General features: G+C 40.8%; 2 protein-coding genes and 1 pseudogene across 3 annotated transcripts in view; 1 reads left to right on the top strand and 2 right to left on the bottom strand.

Moving 5' to 3' along the window:
* The window catches only part of LOC128573137 (zinc finger protein 501-like), a 501,109-nt gene that overhangs the window by 392,423 nt on the left and 87,155 nt on the right, over positions 1-21,531 (bottom strand). The window lies entirely within an intron of this gene.
* LOC128573204 (uncharacterized) lies at positions 9,657-9,845 on the top strand (annotated as a pseudogene).
* LOC128572280 (zinc finger protein 420-like) overlaps positions 10,240-21,531 on the bottom strand; it is a 55,058-nt gene continuing 43,766 nt past the window's right edge. For both annotated transcript variants that reach the window (XM_053572110.1, XM_053572111.1), the window contains exon 3: positions 10,240-18,271. In XM_053572110.1, coding sequence (XP_053428085.1) covers positions 16,104-18,271 — 2,168 coding nt within the window. In that variant the 3' untranslated portion in view covers positions 10,240-16,103. The remainder of the gene's footprint in view (positions 18,272-21,531) is intronic.

Genomic DNA, 21,531 nt, shown 5'->3' with positions numbered 1-21,531 from the left:
ATACCTACATTGTACCTGATAGGTGGGAATTTACCATGTCCTCTCCCCATCCCTCTTCTTAAATTTATTTTTTTTCTCATGTGGGCCTATAGTTGTTGATCTACTATTTTCAGATTAGTACTGAGTACATAGGATGCTTGCTCTTTTATTCTTTATATACTTTACTTAGGAGAATGTTCTCCAAATACAACCAGGTAAATACAAAAGATGCAAAGTCTCCATCTTTTTATAGTTGAATAGTATTCCATGGTATACATATTTGCAATTGTGAATTGAGCTGTGATAGACATTTGAGTTCAAATGCCCTGTGGTAAAATAACACATTTTCTTCTGGGAAGATACTTAGTCATGGAATTGTGGGATAAAATGAGTGGTCTACTTTAAGCTCTTTGGGGTGTGTCTATACTTCTTCCCAAAATGGCTGTACTAGTTTGCAATCCCATCAACAGTGCCTAAGTACACCCCTCTCTCCACACCCAGGCCCGTATCTGCAGCTTTGTGACCTTGTAATGTGGGCTATTTTTAGTGGTGTTAGGTAATATCTCTAAGTAGTTTTGATTTGTTTTTCTCCAATGATTTGAAATGATGAGCATTTTTTCATGTGTGTGCTGGCCATTCATTTGTCTTCTCCAGAAAAAGTTCTGTTCATGTCACTTGCCCCTTCATTGATAGGCTTGTTTCCTCTTTTCTTGTTGATTTGCTTGAGTTCTTTGTAGATTATGTTTACTAGTGCTTTGTTCAATTCAGAGCATGCAAACATCTTCTCTGATTCTGAAGGTTGACTATTTGCTCTGTTAATTATGTCCATAATAGTGCAGAAACTTTTAAACTTGATCAGGTCCCATTTATTTATTTTTACTGTTGCTACACTTGACAATGGAGTCTTCTTTATGAATTGTTTCCCAATCCCCCTGGTTTTCTGATGTACAATCAAGATATACCTTAATTTGAACTCCATTGCTATTCCACCTACCATATGCAGTTTAAAGATATCCTCATATGACTGCCAAAAATGGTTCACCACATGTAGCATGAGCTCCTGAGTGACGATCTCAAAAGTATACTGTGCTCTTTGCATATTTTTGTTGAGTTCCTCTAGCCATGCTTGGAGAAGGCTATAGTAAAAGAATAAATGGGAGACGTTGGAATTCTAATGTCCACTGATGGTTTCAACCCTTCAGATGTCACACCTTTGCCTTTGTTTCTTCTGTTTGCCTTGATATATGGTCCCAGAGTCTGAGGGTTCCAGGGATTCTTCGGTTACATATTCTACTCATTTTTTGTATTTGAGGCCAAAGGTCTGGGACAGGGCCCTACCCCACATTTCAATGGGCACTTCCTGATCTTAACCATGTGCCCAAAGACTTGATCATTTTCCCACATTCTCTGGGGTAGAGAAATAGGAAGGTTTAGTGTGTCAGCACCAATCACAGGCAGCTTTCAAAGGTTAATGTTAGAAGAGGGCTTTTGTTTTTGTTTTGTTTTTAATTTTTGGATTTGGGTAACTTTTTAGGAGAAGATGCAGAGAAGTGGCCCATAAAGCATCTGGGAACTCATAATACCACAGTCATGTCTGGAGCCTATTTTAAACAGAAACATAAGAAAAAAGGAACAAAAGGAACGAGAACAATGATAATGATCCAGCTACTTTAACAGCTCAGATTGTGGATGCTGAATATATTCTAAGGAGCACAGTGGTGCTACCAGGAAGACTAAAGTGAGGTGAGGTAGAGGGGAATTTTCTCTCTTCAGCTGGATTTTTTATTGTTTCTAGAATCAATAGTCACTAAGGTTAACATCTGTTCTAACCAATTTACTCAGGCACATTGGCTCACACCTGTAATCCTAGCACTCTGGGAACGTGAGGCAGGTGGATTGCTGGAGCTCAAGAGTTGACCAAGAGGGAGACCTTGTCTCTACTAATGAAACGGTGGGTACCTGTAGACCTAGCTACTCAGGAGCCTGAGGCAGGATTACTTGAACCTAGGAGTTCAAGATTACTCTGAGCCACAGTACTCTGGCCTAGGCAACATATTGAGAGTCTGTCTCAAAAACAAAGAAACAAAAGTTGATCTATTAATATCCCTCCCTTGCAAAATGGAAAATAATATTTTATTTTGTTTGTACTTTTTTCCTGCATTTTTTTTTTTTTTGCAGTTTTTGGCTAGGGCTGGGCTTGAACCTACCACCTTTGGCTTATGGGACCCGTGCCCTACTCCCTTGAGCCACAGGCACCACCCTTCTCCTGCACTTTTATTTTATCACATAGGTGTGTAATATAATCTAATACAACTTAATATTGGTCATTTTCAAACATTCAATAAATTACAATATTTTTGCATGTAATTTTTATCACTAAGTATTATTTTCTCTAAATAAAAAATATGCAACATGAATTCTGGTACCATACTGGAATCAAAAATAAAAAATCAAAAAACAAAAATCTGTCCCTGAGAGAATAAGAAATGTAGGAATATCAATAATGAAGAGGCTACCTGTAAGCGGATGTGCTCCTGGATGTTTCTGTTGAGAGGGGGCCTAATGCAGCTGCACATGAGCCCTTTCCCCTCCTCCGCCTTCTCCTCTCCTCCTAAGACAAAGAAACAAAGGATTTGACTAGCCTCACTTCCTAACTCACCAAAGACTGCAACTTTCTAGGTAAGCTGTGGAATTTGCCCACCCTCTACAGCCTCATATAAAAGGTGTCTCTAACTGCCCCTGGGTGCAAACGCCATCTAGCACTGTCCATGCAGGTCACCCTCACCATAAACCTTGCCTGAACATCTCCACACCCCCTCACCACTGAATGACACAGCTTACACCTTTCAGTTTCCTTAGTCTAGATAGAAAAATTTAACAGAACAGCCCCAGGAGTTAAGGAACACCCCTGACTGCCATGGGTGATGAGCTTTACATCCAAAGCAGAGTCACAAAACACCTGATGGGCTTCAAATGTTCCTCAAGTGCTTCAGACCTTGAAGTAGCTTCCCCAAAGCTGAAAATGCCACCTGTTCTGAGGAATAAGGGCACCATCTGTGGCTCTGAGACCCTGGCCAGTCAAGCCCGAGTTGGGATGAGGGTCATCAAGTTCGAGTGTAAAGACCTAAACCATAATCACTTCTAGACTGATATTTGGTGCCCGTCCATGTAAATGGCTTGGTGAGTGTCCCACCACACATGCCTGGGACTTTATAGTCCTTCCCTTGTGCTCTTAGCAGATCCTGGGTAAGCCGATTATTACCCTCCCTCATGCCGCATTTTCCACATCAGCAAAGAAGGCGTCAATGAGGGTGACATTTCCACAAAGGCACCGCTCACGTCACCCCCTGCAAAGTTCTGAAGTAGTTTGTATTCTGCCCAGATGATTGATTTCCCCTAAAATCAGTTGAACTGTTGCTCTGGCTGGAGAAAGCAGGGGTCAGTGGCACAGTGGACGGTGTCTCTGGCATCATCCAGTTCCCACAGCAGTTTAGGACTCAGGTGGCTCCGTGGGCTGAAGGAAGCAGATGCTCTGTGAAGATCCTGAGTGTGAAGGGAGAGAAAAAGGAGCCGCGCAGTGCGGGGTGGAGCCAGGTGGGGACCCTCCAGCTCGTGGCAAATGTGAGGGGAACTTGGCAGCCTCACACCCTCTCACCCCCACTCCTCCACCCCAAACCCCTCCTGGACTGTGCCCTCTTGTTCCTGCCCAGGGACAGCAGGAGAGATCTAGCAGCCACCTCCTGCCTTTGGAAAGGACAAGGCCTGCACCTCTCTCCCCCTCCCTCTGGAGCTGCCCACTAACCTGGAGGTGAGATCATCTTCCAGACGCTGTGCAGTGGAAGGGCTGGGAGGGGCCAGGGGGCTGCACCCCCTAGACTCTGGTGACCGCGACCTCCTAACCCTCCCGCCAGGGCGGGCAGCACCTGTGAGCCCCGCTCACTCAGGGATTGTAGTCTGACTGCTGAGGCCAAAGAGCTGACAGCTGGTAACGGGTTACAATGTCCTGCCCGCCCTGTGATGGTGCCACCTTCGCCGCCCCTACGTGCAAGGCCAGAGCTGTTTAGTCCGCTATGGGGAACCTGGCTCCCCTAAAATCTCTCCTACTTGAGGGAAGTGAGCATGTTCAGGGTGACCAGTCTCACCCTGTAACTGTGACATGGCGCCTTCGGGAGATGCCAGCTTCTGACCTGTCCTGCCAGAAGTTTGTGGCTCTTTCCACCCACCCTCCACCTCCCCTTTCCTTTCACCCTTCTCTATTACCTTTCTCAGCCCTGCCTTTTCCTCCCCCTTCTCCTCCCCCTCTGCCCTTCTGACCTGTCCATGGACAAACTCATCTTTCTTCCTGTTAGCTCAGATTGGACGGGGCTGGTGACATGTATTTTTAACTTAACCTTTCACTGAGAAGGTATAGCACACACACCAGTTCCTTTTCCAACCTTGACATTTTCTCTGCTCCTCCAACCCCATTTGCTGCCCATCTCCTGGTGAAGGGGATCTCTGAGAAGCAGGAAGCAGCCTTGATGGAAACAGTTAAAAATTAACAGAACAAGGTGTAGAGCAGATAAGCAAGAGAAAACTGGTATTTCTTTTTTTTTTTTTTTTTTTTTTGGCCGGGGCTGGGTTTGAACCCACCACCTCCGGCATATGGGACCAGCGCCCTACTCCTTGAGCCACAGGCGCCACCAGAAAACTGGTATTTCAACATAGGGAGGAACTTATCTAAAGGCAGGCAAGTGGAACCACAGGCCAGGTAGTACTGGTACTGACCACCCCTAAGGAGCAGTTAAGGTAAAAAAGTAAGAATGTCATAATAGATAAATGTAGTTTACAGGATATATAACAAATAAAAGTTGGAGCAGTAGGTGGTGAACCATTTCCACCACCCCTCTAACACTGAGCTTTCTCTTAACTTTTTAGAGCTCTTTTGTCTTTCAGTAAACCCTGTATGTTTAACATAGTGTGTGTTTTCTTCTATTTCATTCTAGTTGTCCCGTCTGCTCGCAAGAGTTCCAATGGAGGAACACTGGCCAGATTACCCCTGGTGGGTCTTGAAGGGTATTTGTCGGAAGGCAGGTGGTCTATATCCTGGCAACAGACTTTTCACTGCACTCTTTCCTATGGGAGGCAGTTGCTCTTGTTACAAGGAGTGGTCCTAAGCAGGGGTTTATTCCAGCCCACACTCATCTGTTTTAGTGGTTTTCAGGGGTGTGACTTTCAGTTCTTTGTTTGACCACCCAAGAACCGGCTGTTTAAAGTCCTAGCACACTTTCATGTTGGAGACCCATATGGGGCACTTCTTTTGGGAATTATTTTGCTTTCTTTTAGACCATTCAAGTATTGGTAGATACATGGTAAGATGAATGTCTTTTCTGGGATGACACAGGCTGTGGTGAGGTTCAGCCATGGTGGAGAAGAGTGAACAGTGGTCAACTGAAAGTGAAGAGTAGTCAGGCCTCATGTGAAATGACCTCTCCAGGGCTCATTTTATTAGAACCTAATCCTTTCCATTGGATTTTTTTACATGATGTAGCTTGGGAGTTTACTCCTGTGGAAGGTGAAACAGGGCCTAAGAGGCTGCTCCAAAGATTAGGAAGTTCAGCCCATTGTCAGTGGAATTATTTTAGTTATATGGTCCTTTATATGTTAACATATTGGGTAGAGGGGCTGATACCATTGGCTTACCCAGAAAGTCAAGATGCTTTGTACGCCTCATCGCCCATCCCTTATAAGGAGGTATGGCAATATAAGGTGAGAATATTGGCCCATTTTTTTCAAATGTGTCCATCCTCATCCCTGCAAGAGTATGTTTCTCTCTCACTTACTGAATTTGGGTATAGCAGGGCACCTGAATGACTATGCTACAACAGGCTAGAATGTGTCCAGCTGAGGTCCCCATGCCTTTATTTCTATGCCAGAGGAATATTCTGATAGCTTTTATGGCACTAATGCCAACAGGCAGTGCATACTAAAAATCTCCCATGGAGCCTGCAAAATAAGCTGAAATCCCCCCACACTGTTACAACAATGTATGCCTTTTCTATTGCTTTTAATTTTACTAGCAATTCCTGTTTTAATATTTCAACTGCTTATGACAATGCATATCCATTAAATAAGTGCTAGATGTGTTATCCTCAACCAGATATGGCCAATCCCATGAAGGTTCTAGGAATTCTCATGAATCCTAACCAGGCTTTTCAGGTAAAACTATTCAGGCAATCACCCAACATTTCCAATGCAATGATATATTTTGATGAGTTAACATCTGTTTCTATAGCATGGTGTTTTCAACCTATTATGACTGCTCTATTCACAAATTTAATTCCTGAACTTACTTGTGCTCCAGGACAAAACTGCATTAAGAAATGGTGCTACTGGCTCAGTGCCCATAGCTCAGTGAGTAGGGCGCTGGCCACATACACTGTGGCTGGCGGGTTCAAGCCCGGCTGGGTCTGCTAAACAACGACAACTGCAACCAAAATATAACCAGGTGTATGCCTGGCAGGCGCCTATAGTACCAATTACTTGGGAGGCTAAGGCAAGAGAATCACTTAAGCCCAAGAGCTTAAGGTTGCTGGAGCTGTGATGCCACCGCACTCTACCAAGGGCAACATAGTGAGACTGTCTCAAAAAAAGAAAGAAAGAAAAGAAAAAAGAAATGGTGCTATTTTTATGAACATTATGTCCAGCACTGTTTATGCTTGGATAAGAGGGAAGGTTACCTTGCCAACTGTCATTTGGATATGAATACTTGTGACTTCCCAGCTTGGCTGAATGATAATTTAAGCCCAAACAAAGCCTTATATTACTGAAAGTAATTTATGGTTTCCTTTGTAAATGATGTTTATCGGTCAGTGGAAAAGAAAATTTACTGCAACCCAATGTATTAGTCCTCAGGATGCAGAACAATGTGGAATTGCCAATTAATATTAACTAATAGCTCATTACTAATTTTAAATGCTTTAGCTCCAATAACAGAAACAGGAACACATTCCGGTCCACTCCAAAAAGAAAAGAACAGCTTTTTTTTTTAATAGCTTTTGGAATAATTAACCTAATTTGAGAATTAGATTTAAACTGAAATAGTGGTAACCACCTCCATAGCTAAAAATACTACTACTACTTTAAGTATGGGGATACTTATTTTGAGGATTCCAGGCAAATTCTCAAAATATTACAGAAGTCATTAGATTCTTTGGCCTGGGTAAGTAATGAATCATTGTTTTGTTCTATAAGCAAGGAGGAGCTTATGCTTTAGCTAACACCTCTTGTTGTTTTCACATCAATAATGCAGGACAAGTAGAGCAAGGAATGAGAAGTTCTTCTGAGAAGTAAAGAAAAGGAAACAGAGTCCAGATACAGGGTCAGCAACTAGCCTGTTGGGTGCGAGTGGGCTGAGTTTGAAAAGAAAGTCAGTGTGAAAAGCAAGGTGGGATGGAAATATAAGGGCCTGGGGTTTCTGGGTTGGTGCACTCATCTCTTTCTGGGTGGGACTTATATACTCGGCTGTCTTCAGTGGGCTTTTGTAGCTGGCTGTATTTTGGGGCCTTTGCGGTTGCCCCTATCATCCCAGTCTTTTTAGTCTATTGTAAGTATGTGGAGTGATGGGCGTAGTGTCTCTCTGACTGCTTCCTACAAGTTGAGAGTTATTAGGGCTACTATAAAGGAAAAAAGGGAGGGGGAAGGAGATGGTATACACAGGAACATTTCCAGGTCTTCAGTTTGAACTGTTGATATCCACATAAGGCGAGGATATGAGTGGCTGTTTTTGGGTGACTGCCTGGTCAATAAATCGGGGGAAGAGACAAAGGGCTATTGGTCCGAAACTGAGGATGAGAAAGATCATAATTAGTGGTCCCAAAACAGGAAGTAACCAAGGAGGCCAGGAATCAAATAAGGACCAAGGATTAGATGATTCAAGATTTGTCTCTGATTCATTCTTGGAGTTCTTTTACTTTGCCTGTGACTTCCTGACTGGTTGATAAAGAAACAACATTGTTCTCCCAGAAAAATGCTTGTGCCTCCTTTTTCTGGTGTAAGTAAATCTAACACTTGGCGATTTTGGAGGACTACTGTGGCTAAAGAATTAATTTGGGATTATAAGATAACTAAAAAGTCAGCTAGCTTTTTCATATCTTTGTTGAGTTCTAGGGAGAGTTGGTGGTAAAAGTGAGTCGATGTACTGATGCTTGTAATGCCTATGGCACATCGAGCTGCTATGCCTGTTCTGAGGAGTGCAGGAAGAAAAAAGGCTCTTTTTTTTCTGGAAGTAGGGGGATGTGTCAGGGCCTGAATTAGGGAGGAGTCATTCACAAAAGAGACTTGAAGCGTAAGGAAAACTCGGGCGCAAAGACTGGAGTGGTTACCATGCAGGCACCAATAGATGGAGTGGCTGCAGAGGAAAATTATTCCTAGAGGGGCATAGGAAGAGTTAAACAAGGGAAAAATTGAGTTGGGGGAACAGAGATCAGGTTTTATAAACCCTACAGAGTCTCCTGTGCATGTAAGATTGAAGCAGGTTAAATGGGAGGAGGCTAGGGGTGGAAAGTGCATAATTATGGGGCTGAACAGAGCGGTGTTAATTTCTGCCAGAGTGGAAGTTATATGTGTCAGATATGGGTCTGGGATTGAAAAGATGTTGATATAAGGAAAGGCACATCAGCATCCTGATGGGGAGAAGAGAGAGGAAGAGTTCACAGCAGCTGAGGAGGTGTTTAAAAGCTGAGGAATAAGGGAGTGTGGTTGTAGGTCTTGCAGGATAGTGAAGTCTAACCCTTCATAAAGTAGAGGGGTTGTACAGGAAGAGAGGAGTTTTTCTGTGCATTGTCTTGTTTCTTGCTGATGTGCTATGATAATCCCACATGTGTGAGGTAGTTCCAGCAGACAGTGGTTCCGACTCTACCTCCAGGGCATCCAGTGCCCATTATTTTGCCTGTCTAGTATCTCTTTCCTTCATAAGAACATTCAGAGGCTTTGGTAACATAACAGTGCACCGGCATGTAAGTGTGGCTAGTGAAAGAGGGGGTCTGAGGTAAGAATCGGGAGTAGTTGATGTGGGAATGGGGGTTGGTAAGGTATTCACAGAGATGTGAGGTTTGGGTGGGAAGGGGAGAAGAGCCAGGATTGACAGGAGTAGTAGCCAGAAGGAAAAGGAGTAGGAAGAAATGTTGGGTTTCCTCACTAGGTGAGTATCTGACGGTGCCTTATAGCCATAGATCTTTAAAGGCTTCAAAGAGGTCATCCTAGTTTTGAATGTTTGAGAGTAGCCAGGCATCTTGAGAAAAGTAATGGAGCAAAAAGGAAGAATTGGGGAGGAATGTTACACATTTATGTGGAAGTGGACTCTTGGGGGATCCTGGTGAGTTTTAAGGTGAGGAAATAGTACTTGTGATTTCCAGTGGGGGTCTTCCAGTGTTGGAAATTTTTCTGTAGGACACAGCTTTATTTGGGATCAGTGGCTCCAGACTAGGGGGTCCAGGAGGTGAACAGCCATGGGAGTGCTGCAGAGAATGTGTGACAGCCTATCCAGTGAAGGGATAGCGTCCTGTGGGGCAAAGGGATTTGAGGAAAACTTGATGTCCTGCCAATTGATCCCTTTTTCTGCTGAGCATTGGGTAAGAACTGGTTTATTTTTTTTCTAAGTTCATCCTGGTTTCCTGGAGGATGGTCATCAATAGTTTCCTATGATGGAGTCTGGAGGGAGTCCACCACCTAGAATAATAGTTCTGTCATACATTATTTCAAAAGGGCTGTAATTTCCACAACATTGGAGATGAAGCTGGTCTTTGGAGTCTGCGCCTGCATATTCCTACGACTTCCCAGAGTCCTGTGGACAATGACTGGGGAGATAAACCATGCAGGAAACAGCCTTTTAGAGCCCTCAAGCTTGATCTTAACTCATCTTCGGTTTATTTGCAGAATGAGGTAATGATTCCAGTAACTCCTGGGAATTTGCTAATGATTCCATTAACTTCTGAGGAAAGAACTGTACAGGGTGTCCATAAAGGTCTTCTGCAATTTGAAATAGTTTGACTTTTTTTTTTTTTTTTGTAGAGACAGAGTCTCACTGTACCGCCCTCGGGTAGAGTGCCGTGGCGTCACACGGCTCACAGCAACCTCCAGCTCTTGGGCTTATGTGATTCTCTCGCCTCAGCCTCCCGAGCAGCTGGGACTACAGGCGCCCGCCACAACACCCGGCTATTTTTTTGTTGCAGTTTGGCCGGGGCTGGGCTTGAACCCATCACCCTTGGTATATGGGGCCGGCGCCCTACTCACTGAGCCACAGGTGCCACCCTGAAATAGTTTGACTTTAATTATGGACCTATGGCTTCACTAGAGGAGAGAGAAAATTGTGTTCTTTGGTTGGTTGAACTAAAATCTGCTGCTGCTGTCCAAAGGTTTAGAACCCATTACAAGAAAGAAGCACCACACAGGAATTCCAAATCAAAGTGGATGGAAAAAATTAAAGAAACAAGCTCTGTCAATGATAAGCCACAGTCTGGTAGGCCACATGTTAGTGAAGGAACTGTAGCATTTGTAGAAGAAACCTTTCAGGCAAATCTAAGAAAGTCATTAAGACAGGTATCCCTAGAGCTGAGGCTTCCAAAGCTACTGTACAAAAGATTCTGCGGACAAGACTTCACATGAAAGCATACAAAATTCAAGTGCATCAAATGATAGGAGGATTATCATGCACAACTTTCTGTCACCAGTTCAATGAAAAATTTAGCAATCATTCATTTTTGAGTAATTTAATGTTCTGCAATGAAGCAACATTCCATGTTAGTGGCAAAGTCAACAGGCATAATTGTCATATTTGGGGAACTGAAAATCCACAAGTCTGTTGAACATAAAAGAGATTCTCCCAAAGCTGATGTGTAATGTGCTTTGGGCAAAAATTGAGTCCTACGGCCCTTCTTTTTGAAAGGGGTTTTAATGGTGATAGCTATTTAGAAATGCTGCAAAATTATTTATTCCTCAACCTGAATTAGGACTGATAGAGAACATAGTGTTTCAACAAGATGATTCTTTTTGTTGCATTGCTTTGCGTGTTAGACAGTTTCTACATGAGAAATTCCCTAACAGATGGATTGGAAAAGGTGGACCATTTTCCTGGCCTCCCCATTCACCATATTTAACTCCATTTGGTTTCTTTTTATAGGGACATGTGAAAGCTAGGATAACAGATGTGATTGCTGATATTACTGAAAATCAGCTTGAAAATGTTTTCTGAGAACTACAGAATCGTATCACCCTTTGTGTTGGTAATGCTGAAAATTAACAAGAACAGTAAATGATTTTTTTCCTTTAAAAAAAGGGGGGGCTATAAAAGAGCAGTTTGTAAAGGGTAAAGTGAATGCAGAGTAAAGTGATGGGAGGAGCTTAATCCAATCTTGTGTTGGAATACTAATTTGGTGAAATGTTGTTTAATGATTTTGTTCATTTGTTCTATTTTTTCCTGATGATTGGGGACTATAAGGCACATGTAAGCGCCACTGAACTCCTAGGGCTTGTGAAGTATGGAGGTGATCTGGCTAACTGAAGCTGAGCCATTGTCACTCTAAATGGAGTTGGGAGGCCAAATCTAAGAATGTGATGGAGGAGGGTGGAGACAACTTCATGAGTTTTCTTGCCTGTCGTGGGGGAAGGCTTCGACCCGCCCCAAGAAGGTATTCACCTAACCTAGAAGTCTGTTTTCATACAGGAGGCATGTGGGTGAAGTCAATCTGCCAGTCTTGTCCAGGGGTTGGGGCCTGGGCCTGATGTGTGGGAAAAGGGGGAGGGGTTATAGCCTCTGGGGTGAGACCTGAATACAAATTGTGTAAGACTGGGTTATCTGTTTTAAAATGGAAGATAGTTGTGGGTGGAAAAGGAGCAAAGAAATAAGGGTGTAAGAGACTTGAAGCCAGTGTTAAGACTATTGTGGGGGGAAGAGAGGATATTCTGTCCTTGGGAGAAAGGAAGAATGAATTTTCCCCATTGAAGGAACCATCCTCCCTGTGTGGGAAGATGCCAGTAATTGTTCTGTTCTTTGTATGTGTATGCCAGAGAGAATTTATGCAAGGACAAGAAATGCTCTTCTGGGGGTAGGGGTGTAGGGGCATTGAGCTGGCCATTTGGCTTCTATATCAACTTTCTGGTTGCCTTTGGAAATTGCATCTGTTTCATTCTGCCCTTTACAGAAGATGATGGCCACTTCTTTGGGAAAGTGGCTGCATTCAGGAGGTTTTTAATGAATGTGATGTTGACAATAGAGGAGACTTGGGTGGTAATGAATCCTCTTTTTCACCATATGGCTGCACGGTGATGGATTATGTGGAAAGTTTACTTAAAATCCGTGTACATGTTAACGAAGCAGCCTTGTGTGAGTTGTAAGGCTTTAGTGAGGGCTGTTGTGAGGAGGTGCTGGGGGCCACAGTAGCTGAGGCGATAATGCAGGGAAAGGATACAATGGCAAAGCCTGCCTTGGCAATGGAGTAGGCAGTGGGCTTAGAAGAACTGCCATTGATAAGCCAGGTGTCTTCAGGGTTAGGTAAGGGAAAGAAAGCAATGCTGGGAAAAGGTTGTAATGTTACCATGACTAAAGACCAGCAATCATGGAATGAGTTCTGAAAAGTGTGAGGGTCATGGGAGTGGAGGGGAGCTAATGAAGATGGAGGGTCATATGCAGGGTCAGGGAGAAAGTGGAGATTAGGATTTTCTACAAAAAGGATTAGGAACTGGAGTAAATGAGGTTCAGAAAGTAAAGATGGTAAGTATTGGTGTTTTAAAAGGGATAGAACATTGTGAGAAGTATGTAGATAAGTGGGGGTGTGGTGGGTAAGTTTCTTGGCCTTCAGAAAAAAGAGAAATGTGGCTGCCACTGTTGTAAATTTTATCTGCTTTGAGAAGAATGCTATTGGGAGGTGGTCACTGTGAGATTTCTGTGTTAGGACCCCTACTGCACATCCTTGTTGTTTTGAAGAGAGGTAAAATGGATAGCAGAGATCATGGAGTTGGAGGGAGCGTGTTCAGGACAGAGAGGTTTATAGGGAGAGGAAAGAACTTGACCAAAGCTGGGTGCAGACTGGGAGATAAAATGCATGTTTATAATGAGTCTGCCCTTGTTGCTTTCTGGCGATAGGGCAGTATAGTGGTGGAGGATATCATTGAGACAGGATAAAAACTGGGCAGGATTTTCCCCCAGTTTTGGGGTTCTTTTAGTTTGTTAAAATTGATGGCCCTGCAGGCTGCTTTTTTAAGTTCCTCTAAGAGACCCGGGACCATGTGGTTATGAAGGCGCACTTCATGAGTATTATTTTGGTAATTCTAATTGGAGTCTCCCTGGGATTTGGCCCTAATGCCCTCCAGCAGGGTTTGGTCTGTCCTCCGTAGATCTTCAGTGCAGACCTCAGCGTAGGTCCAGACCTGTTCCCTCTCCTTTGAAGTTAGGATGGAGGTGAGATGACATATAAATCATGCCAGGTCAAATCCTATGATTGGTTTAAATATATGAATTCTTGAGTGTATTTTGTGGGAGCTGTGGAGTACGAATCTGGTTTCTGACATATGTGAGGCAGATCTGAGAGAGAAAAGGAGACATGAATCCTGATGATAACTTCCATTCCTGCAACTTTTCAGAGGGGTACAGAGGTTGTGGTGTTCCAGAAGCAGAAAATCCAAAGGCATGGCCAGACCTAGTAAGGGGGAGGGGGGAATTGGGTCTGCCATCTTTCCTTTCCCGCCTGTGGGTGGTGGAAGATGGGTGGGCAGCAGAGGAAAGAGGGGGTATGGGGTGGAATTCTGTGGGTAGGGAGGAGGCTGGGGGAGTGGTTGTGGGGGAGACTGAGGGGGAGTGTTGTCTGCTGAGTCAAAGGAAGATAGAAGAGAGCTGAGGGGTTCAGGGAGCTCAGGGAGGGCTGGTTTGGCCCATGAAAGAAAAATTTGAGAGGGTTCACAAGAGAAATACAAAGAAAGAATGATTCAGAGAAGGAAGGCGGCATGAATGTAAGAGACTTCTAATCATTTGCCCAATCTCTGACAGCATTTGTCGAGATCACTGAGGATTGAAATGTCAAAGGTGCCATTTTCAAGCCATGTGAACCACTGTCTAGTTTGTACATAGGCCAAGTGGTATTACAGAAAAAGATGAGGCATTTAGGTTTAAGGTCAAGATAAAGGTGTAGGGGCTTGAGGTAAATTAAGAGGAAGTCTAAAGGTGAAGAAAGGGAATCCATGACTGAGAAGTCTCCATATTGGAAACTGGCAGTAGAAAACAGATGAGGTTAAAAGTGAGGATGAAAAAAGGAACTTAGGAGGAGGAAGAGATGGCCAAGGCTGAGGCCACAGAGGTCATCAGGCATCCCTGGCCATATTAACATCCCCATAGTTACAAAATGGAGAAAAGGACACAAAATAGCAAGTATTCTCCAAATTATTGAAAGTTTAGTTCTTCACAAAAAAGAGATTACTAAAAGAGTTACTCCACTGTGTTATCCACATTATTTTAATCTGTTAACTACAATCTTGGACAAGATGAGATAGTTTAACACTGGTGACCAGATAACATTTCATTTATTGCACATCAGTGTGAAAACATTAAAAAACACTTAGCTTTATTAATCAAAATTACCCACAGACTAATAAAGCATTTTAAAATTTGTGTGGTCCTCAATCATTAAGTACCCAAAAAGCATTATTTTTTGTCTAAGATAGTAATCTTAGATTTACGCTTTATTTACTTTAAAGATTGATAAATACTGAGTGTACATTAATTTGAATATACATATAACCTTCCATATAGGATTTCTCTCCTGTATGAATTCTTTGGTGTTGAATAAAGTGTGAACAATAGTTAAAGGCTCTGCCACATTCTTCACCATTGTATGGGTTCTCTCTATTTTTTCACTTTCCTCTCATATCTGTTAAGACACTTTTTTCCCATTATTTCAAATAAAATTCAAGATTTTCGTGTCCAGAATCACATCAAAAAATGGTCCAATATTTCTATTTTATTCTACTTTATTATTTTAACTGACCAGTTTTTTTCTTTCTTTTTTTTTTTTTTTTTTTTTTTTTTGCAGTTTTTGGCTGGGGCTGGGTTTGAACCCGCCACCTCCAGCATATGGGTCCAGCACCCTACTCCTTTGAGCCACAGGTGCCAACTGACCAGTTTTTAATGCTTAAGAAGCAAATGGTAAAATTATTTATTTTGAAAATTTCTTAAAATTTTTCTTAAAGAAAAATGCCCTGATAACATACTAAATGCTTACATACATCATTGTTTTATAATTCAAAAACAAAAATTATCTTTCTTTAGAGTTTCATAAAGTATTTTACATTGGCCATCAAGCTTTCAGGGAGAAATGTAAAATCACAGTCACATAACATTGAATAGCCTCTCATAGATTTGATGCAGAAACAATAGATCACATATCACATAAACATTACGGCTGAAGGTATAGCATCAACAAATTTGAAATTTAAATTGCACCAATATTTGCTTTTAAAGAATTTCAAATACTATCAATATAAAGTACCCACATGGCAGAATTATTATCAATGTTCTTCATATTTTATAAAATACCATCAGATAAATTATCTAACTGCTTCGTCTTTACATTGTTCTCTACGTTTCCACAAGAAATACTCTGGGTTACTGTAAAATCTGAAAGTGTATTGAGTTTTTACTTGTGTGAATTCTCTGACACACTGAGGCTTAAGTTTTGATTAAATAATTCTGCATATTTATTTCACTTGTAAATTTTCATTCTCTATAAACGCTCTGGTGATTTCTAAGTTGTATATTTGGGATAAAACCCTATACACATATATTACATTTATAGGGTTTCTGTAGTATAAATTGTCAGATACTGAGTAAGGCATTAACTATAGCAACATATTTAGTCCCATTCCTCATATTTGTAGGGGTTCTCTCCATTATGAATCTTCTGATGTTGTCTAAGCCTTGAAGACTGGGTAAAGATATGCCCACCTTCTTCATATTTGTGTAAATTCTCTCATGTTGTCTAAGATTTGAAAAGTAAAGAAAGGCCTTACCACATTCTTTACATTTATATGTGTTTCTATACAATATGAACTAACTGATGCTTTCTAAAGCTTGCTGTGCACATAAAAAGTTGGCCATATTATTTACATTTGTATGGCTTCTTTTTATTATGTATTTTCTGATGTTGCCTAAGCTTTGAAGACTTGGGAAAGAATATGCCACATTCTTTACATTTGTATGGCTTCCCTCTAGTATGAATCGTCTCATGTGTTCTAAGATGTGCAAGTTGAGTAAAGGCTTTACCACACTTTTTACATTTGTAGGGTTTCTCTCCTGTATGAATTCTTTGATGTTGAATAAAGTGTGAACGATAGTTAAAGGCTTTGCCACATTCTTCACAATTGTACGGGTTCTCTCTATTATGAATTGTCTTATGTGTTCTAAAATGTGGAAGTTGAGTAAAGGCTTTACCACATTCTTTACATTTGTAGGGTTTCTCTCCTGTATGAATTAACCTATGTGTTCTAAGATTTGCAACACGAGTGAAGGCTTTACCACATTCTTTACATTTGTAGGGTTTCTCACCTGTATGAATTCTTTGATGTTGAATAAACTTCGAACGATAGATAAAGGCTTTGTCACATTGTTCACATTTGTAGGGTTTCTCTCCAGTATGAACTGACTCATGTGATCTAAGATGTCCAATTTGAGTAAAGGCTTTACCACATTCTTTACATTTGTAGGGTTTCTCTCCCGTATGAATTCTTTGATGTTGAATAAACATTGAATGATATTTAAAGGCTTTGCCACATTCTTCACATTTGTAGGGTATCTCTCCAGTATGAAGTATCTCATGTTGTCTAAGATGTGAAGACTGAGTAAAAGATATGTCACATTCCTTACATTTGTAAGGCTTCTCTCCAGTATGTATTAACTGATGTGTTCTAAGATGTGCAATCCGTGTAAAGGCTTTACCACATTCTTTACATTTGTAGGGTTTCTCTCCTGTATGAATTCGTTGATGCTGAATAAACCTTGAATGATAGTTAAAGCCTTTGCCACATTCTTCACATTTGTATGCATTTTCGCTAGTATGAATTTTCTCGTGTGTTCTAAGATGTGCGATCTGAGTAAAGGCTTTACCACATTCTTTACATTTGTAGGGTTTCTCTCCTGTATGAATTCTTTGATGTTGAATAAACCTGGAGTGATACTTAAAGGCTTTGCCACATTCTTCACATTTGTAGGGTATCACTCCAGTATGAAGTATCTCATGTTGTCGAAGACTTGAAGACTGAGTAAAGAATTTGCCACATTCTTCACATTTATAGGGTTTCTCCCCAGTATGAATTCTCTCATGTTGTCTAAGATGTGCAATCTGACTAAAGGCTTTACCACATTCTTTACATTTATAGGGTTTCTTTCCACTATGAAGAACCTCATGTTGTCTAAGATGTGCAATCTGACTAAAGGCTTTACTACATTCTTTACATTTGTAGGGTTTCTCTCCAGTATGAATTCTTAGATGTTGAGTAAGGAGTGAACTAAGGTTAAAGACTTTGCCACATTCTTGACATTTGTAGATGCTTTTTTTAGCACGGTTTATTTTGCATATTCTTAGATTGGATGACTGAGTGAAGACTTTCTCACATTTATTACGTCTGTATGATTTTTCTCCAGTATGAATCCCATCATTTTGACAATGATTCCCTGACAGGTAAAAAGCTTCAACCTGTTTATTACATTTGTAGGAAAACTCTTGAGTATGGATATCCTTATAACTAATAAGCTTTAAACATTGGTGAAAGACTTTCTCACATTTTTCACATTTGTACTGGATGTCTGGATATTGAGCTTTCCGATATTTTCTAGAGCAAGAGATGGGGTTTACAAATTTTTCAGGTTTATCGCAGTCATAATTTCTCATATCAATATCAGTATCTTGGTAATTATTTAGAGTAAAGCTCTGGATAAAAAACATCAAAGTTTTATTGAACATGTAATGTTTCTTCCAATTATTTATTTCCTGATATTGATTAAGCAGTGGTAACTGGGTAAACTTTACCTTGCCATACTGATCACATTTGTACATTTTGGCATCTGATGATAGTATTTGTTGGTGGAAGGATAATAAAGTTTTAAGGAAAGATTCATCAAATTGATTGCATTTAGAAATATCCTCTTCACTTTTAAGTTTCTGGTCTTCAGAAATATTTGACTGAACACGTAATCCAATCTCATATCCAAAGTCTTGTGTTTCTCTGAGGCTTTCGAAAGACTGGTTATTGCTTCCTTTACTATGTAGTGCTGAAAAGAAATGCAAATATAATTTAAATGACATGCTGAGTCCACTGAGAACACAAATGAATAAATACTACAACAGAGGCTGCAGGACTTAGGGAATTCATTATGGAAGATAAAGGTTAAGGAGTATTTATAAGAAATAGGCAAACCATTTTAGTGGAAAATACACAAAGTACTCCAGAGAATATATATCCTGCCAACAGTCTGGAAAAGTGTCCCAAATATGTACTGTGTGGCTGGTCAGTGTCAAAATATCCCCTGAATGAAGCAAGGATAGAACAGGTAGCTGTATAGTAAATGAACAAAATTTCAATAAAAATTGAGATATCAAATATAAACTAAGAATTATACTCTAATGAAAAGGCAAAAAAAAAAAAAAGAAAGAAAGAAAGAAAAATCAAGTGACCACAAGGAAGTGAAAGATTTATGAAGTAATTTTATAAGTCTTTAAAGTATTGGTCTTAATGTAGCTCTATCAGGTCAATGAGAGCACAGACCACTAAATAAAAGGAGAAACCAGGCATAAAAAATGAGATTATTTACAGAGGTTAAAACTAAAGAGGAAAAAGAAAAAAAAAGAAAAAATCCCCAGAAACATAAAGTATGGATCTCAGAAGCAAATTAACTAAACTTAAAGATATACTAGATGAAGTCAACAGCAGATTTGTTACAGCAGAAAAAAAAATGAGACAGCTTGATAATAGGCCATTAGGAATTATAGTCACGAAACCAAAAGAAAAAGAAAGAAAAGGATAGAAAGACTGAGGACCTTGTTGCCATTTAGCACGCTAAAATATTCACAGTAAGTATTTTATAATGAAAGAAAACAAAAATGAGCAGGGGAGCTTACATGAAGAAATGTCTGAGAATGCTGAGCGAGGTGGCTCACATCTGTGATCCAAACACTTGGGAGGCTGAGGCAGGTGGATTCCCTGAGCTTGCAAGTTTGAGACCAGCCTGAGCCAGAGGGAGACCTCATCTCTAAAAATAGTCAGGAAATGTAGTGGGCACCCATAGTTCCAGCTACTTGGGAGGCTGAGGCAAGAGAATCGCTTCAGCCCAAGAGTTTGAGGTTGCTGTGAGCTATGACTCCATGGCAATCTACTGAGGGCAACAAAGTGAGACTCTGTCTCAAAAAAAAGAAAGAAAGAAATGTCTGAGAACTTTCTGACATTGTGGAAGAATATAACATAAAACTTAAAAGTTTGGCTCTACAACTGTAGCTCAGTGGCTAGGGCACCAGCTACATACACCAGAGCTGGCAGGTTCGAACCCAGCCTAGGCCTGCCAAACAACAATGACAACTATAACCAAAAAATAGCTGGGTATTGTGGCAGAAGCCTGTATCCCAGCTACTTGGGAGGCTGAGGCAAGAGAATCACTTAGACCCAAGAGTTTGAGGTTGCTGTGAGCTGTGACGTCACAGCACTCTACCAAGGGTGACATAGTGAGACCCTGTCTCAAAACAAACAAAAACCAACCAAACAAAAAAACCTTAAAGTTCAATTGAAACTAGGAACAGCATAAAGAGATCCAAAAGAAGACACATTGTAATCAAAAAATTTAAAAGTCATAAATAAAGAGTATCCTGAAATCAACAAGAAAAATGTGACTTGGCATATATAAGAGTGCTCCTATAGGATGATCAATAGATGCTTTTACCAAAAAAGCCTTGCAGGCCAGAAAGGTGAAGATGATATATTCAAAGTGCTGAAAAAAATGACAAAAAAACCAAGGACACTATTTCTGGGCAAAATTGTCCTTTAAAATTTAGTTTAAAACAAAATATTGCAAAGATCAAAAACATTTAAAAAGTTTTGGCTCATGAGACATACTCTACACAAATTGCTAAAGACAGTTTTGCACATTAAAAAATTAGCCACACAGTTATGTGAATATATAAAGTTCTATGGTAAATGGAATAATATGCATACATGCAGTATTCTGTGTTATCATAAGAATGATGAATAAAATACTTTTAATTCTGCTGTAAATTTAAAAAAAAAAACACATTTAAAATAGCTATACCTTTATGCTAAAGATACCCAATACAAAAAGGTGCAATTTGGGTGGTGCCTGTGGCTCAAAGGAGTAGGTTGCCAGCCCCATATACTGGAGATGGTGGGTTCAAACCTGGCCCCAGCCAAAAACTGCCAAAAAGGTGCAATTTGTGATCTCAACAGAATTTATTAAGAATGTAAAAAGGCAGGGATTTGTATGCAATTAAAGTTTTCAGCTTAGTTTGTTATAATTTTCACGTTTTACATAATATCCATGGTAACTACGAAGAAAATATTCACAGTAGATATAGCAGTGCTCCTAGAGTTATTTTTATTTTATTTTTTTGAGACAGAGTCTCACTATGTTGCCCTGGGTAGAGTGCCGTGGCGTCACACCTCACAGCAACCTCAAACTCTTGAGTCTAAGTGATTTTCTTCCCTCAGTCTCCCAAGTACCTGGGACTACAGGTGCCAGCCACAATGCCCAGCTATTTTTTTTTTTTTTTTTTTGGCCAGGGCTGGGTTTGAACTCGCCACCTCCGGCATATGGGACCGGCGCCCTACTCCTTGAGCCACAGGTGCCGCCCATATTTTTTTTTTTTTTTTTTTTTGGTTGTAGTTGTCATTGTTGTTTCGCAGGCCCAGGCCAGGTTCGAACCCACCAGCCCCAGTGTATGTGGCCTGTGTCCTAACCACTAAGCTATGGCACTGAGCCAGCTCCTAGAGTTTAAGAGAAAATAAAAATATGAGTAGAAAGATAGCTTTAAAAAGGAACAAAATAGATATCAGGTCTACAGAAATAAATAAAATGCAACAGTCATTCCCAATCAGTCTTTACTTCCTATATAAATATAGTGAATCTAGCAAAAGTCATATTGTCTTGGAATAAACTAAAAAAAAAAAGTGAGATTTAACTTCAAGTTTTCCATGAAAGATTCACTGTTAGATGTAAGGACATACACAGGGCTTAAAAGTAAAACAATTCAAAAATGTTACTGAATGCAGTGCCAAATACCCTCACGCTAACATAAGATTATGCTATATCTAAAAGTGTCACAAGAAGACCAGTCACAGAGGCTCACACCTGTGATCTCAACACTGCAAGGCTGACACAGAAGGATAACTTTATGTCGAGTTGCCTGTGGCTCAGTGATTAGGGCGCCAGCCCCACATACCAAGGGTAGAGGGTTTGAACTTGGCCTGGTCAAAACTGCAACAACAACAAAAAGCCAGGTGTTGTGGCAGGCACCTGTGGGTGCCTGT

Source organism: Nycticebus coucang, chromosome 20 (assembly GCF_027406575.1).
Source record: "Nycticebus coucang isolate mNycCou1 chromosome 20, mNycCou1.pri, whole genome shotgun sequence".
NCBI classification, from domain to species: domain Eukaryota; kingdom Metazoa; phylum Chordata; class Mammalia; order Primates; family Lorisidae; genus Nycticebus; species Nycticebus coucang.
This window is presented reverse-complemented; position numbering and strand designations above follow the sequence as displayed.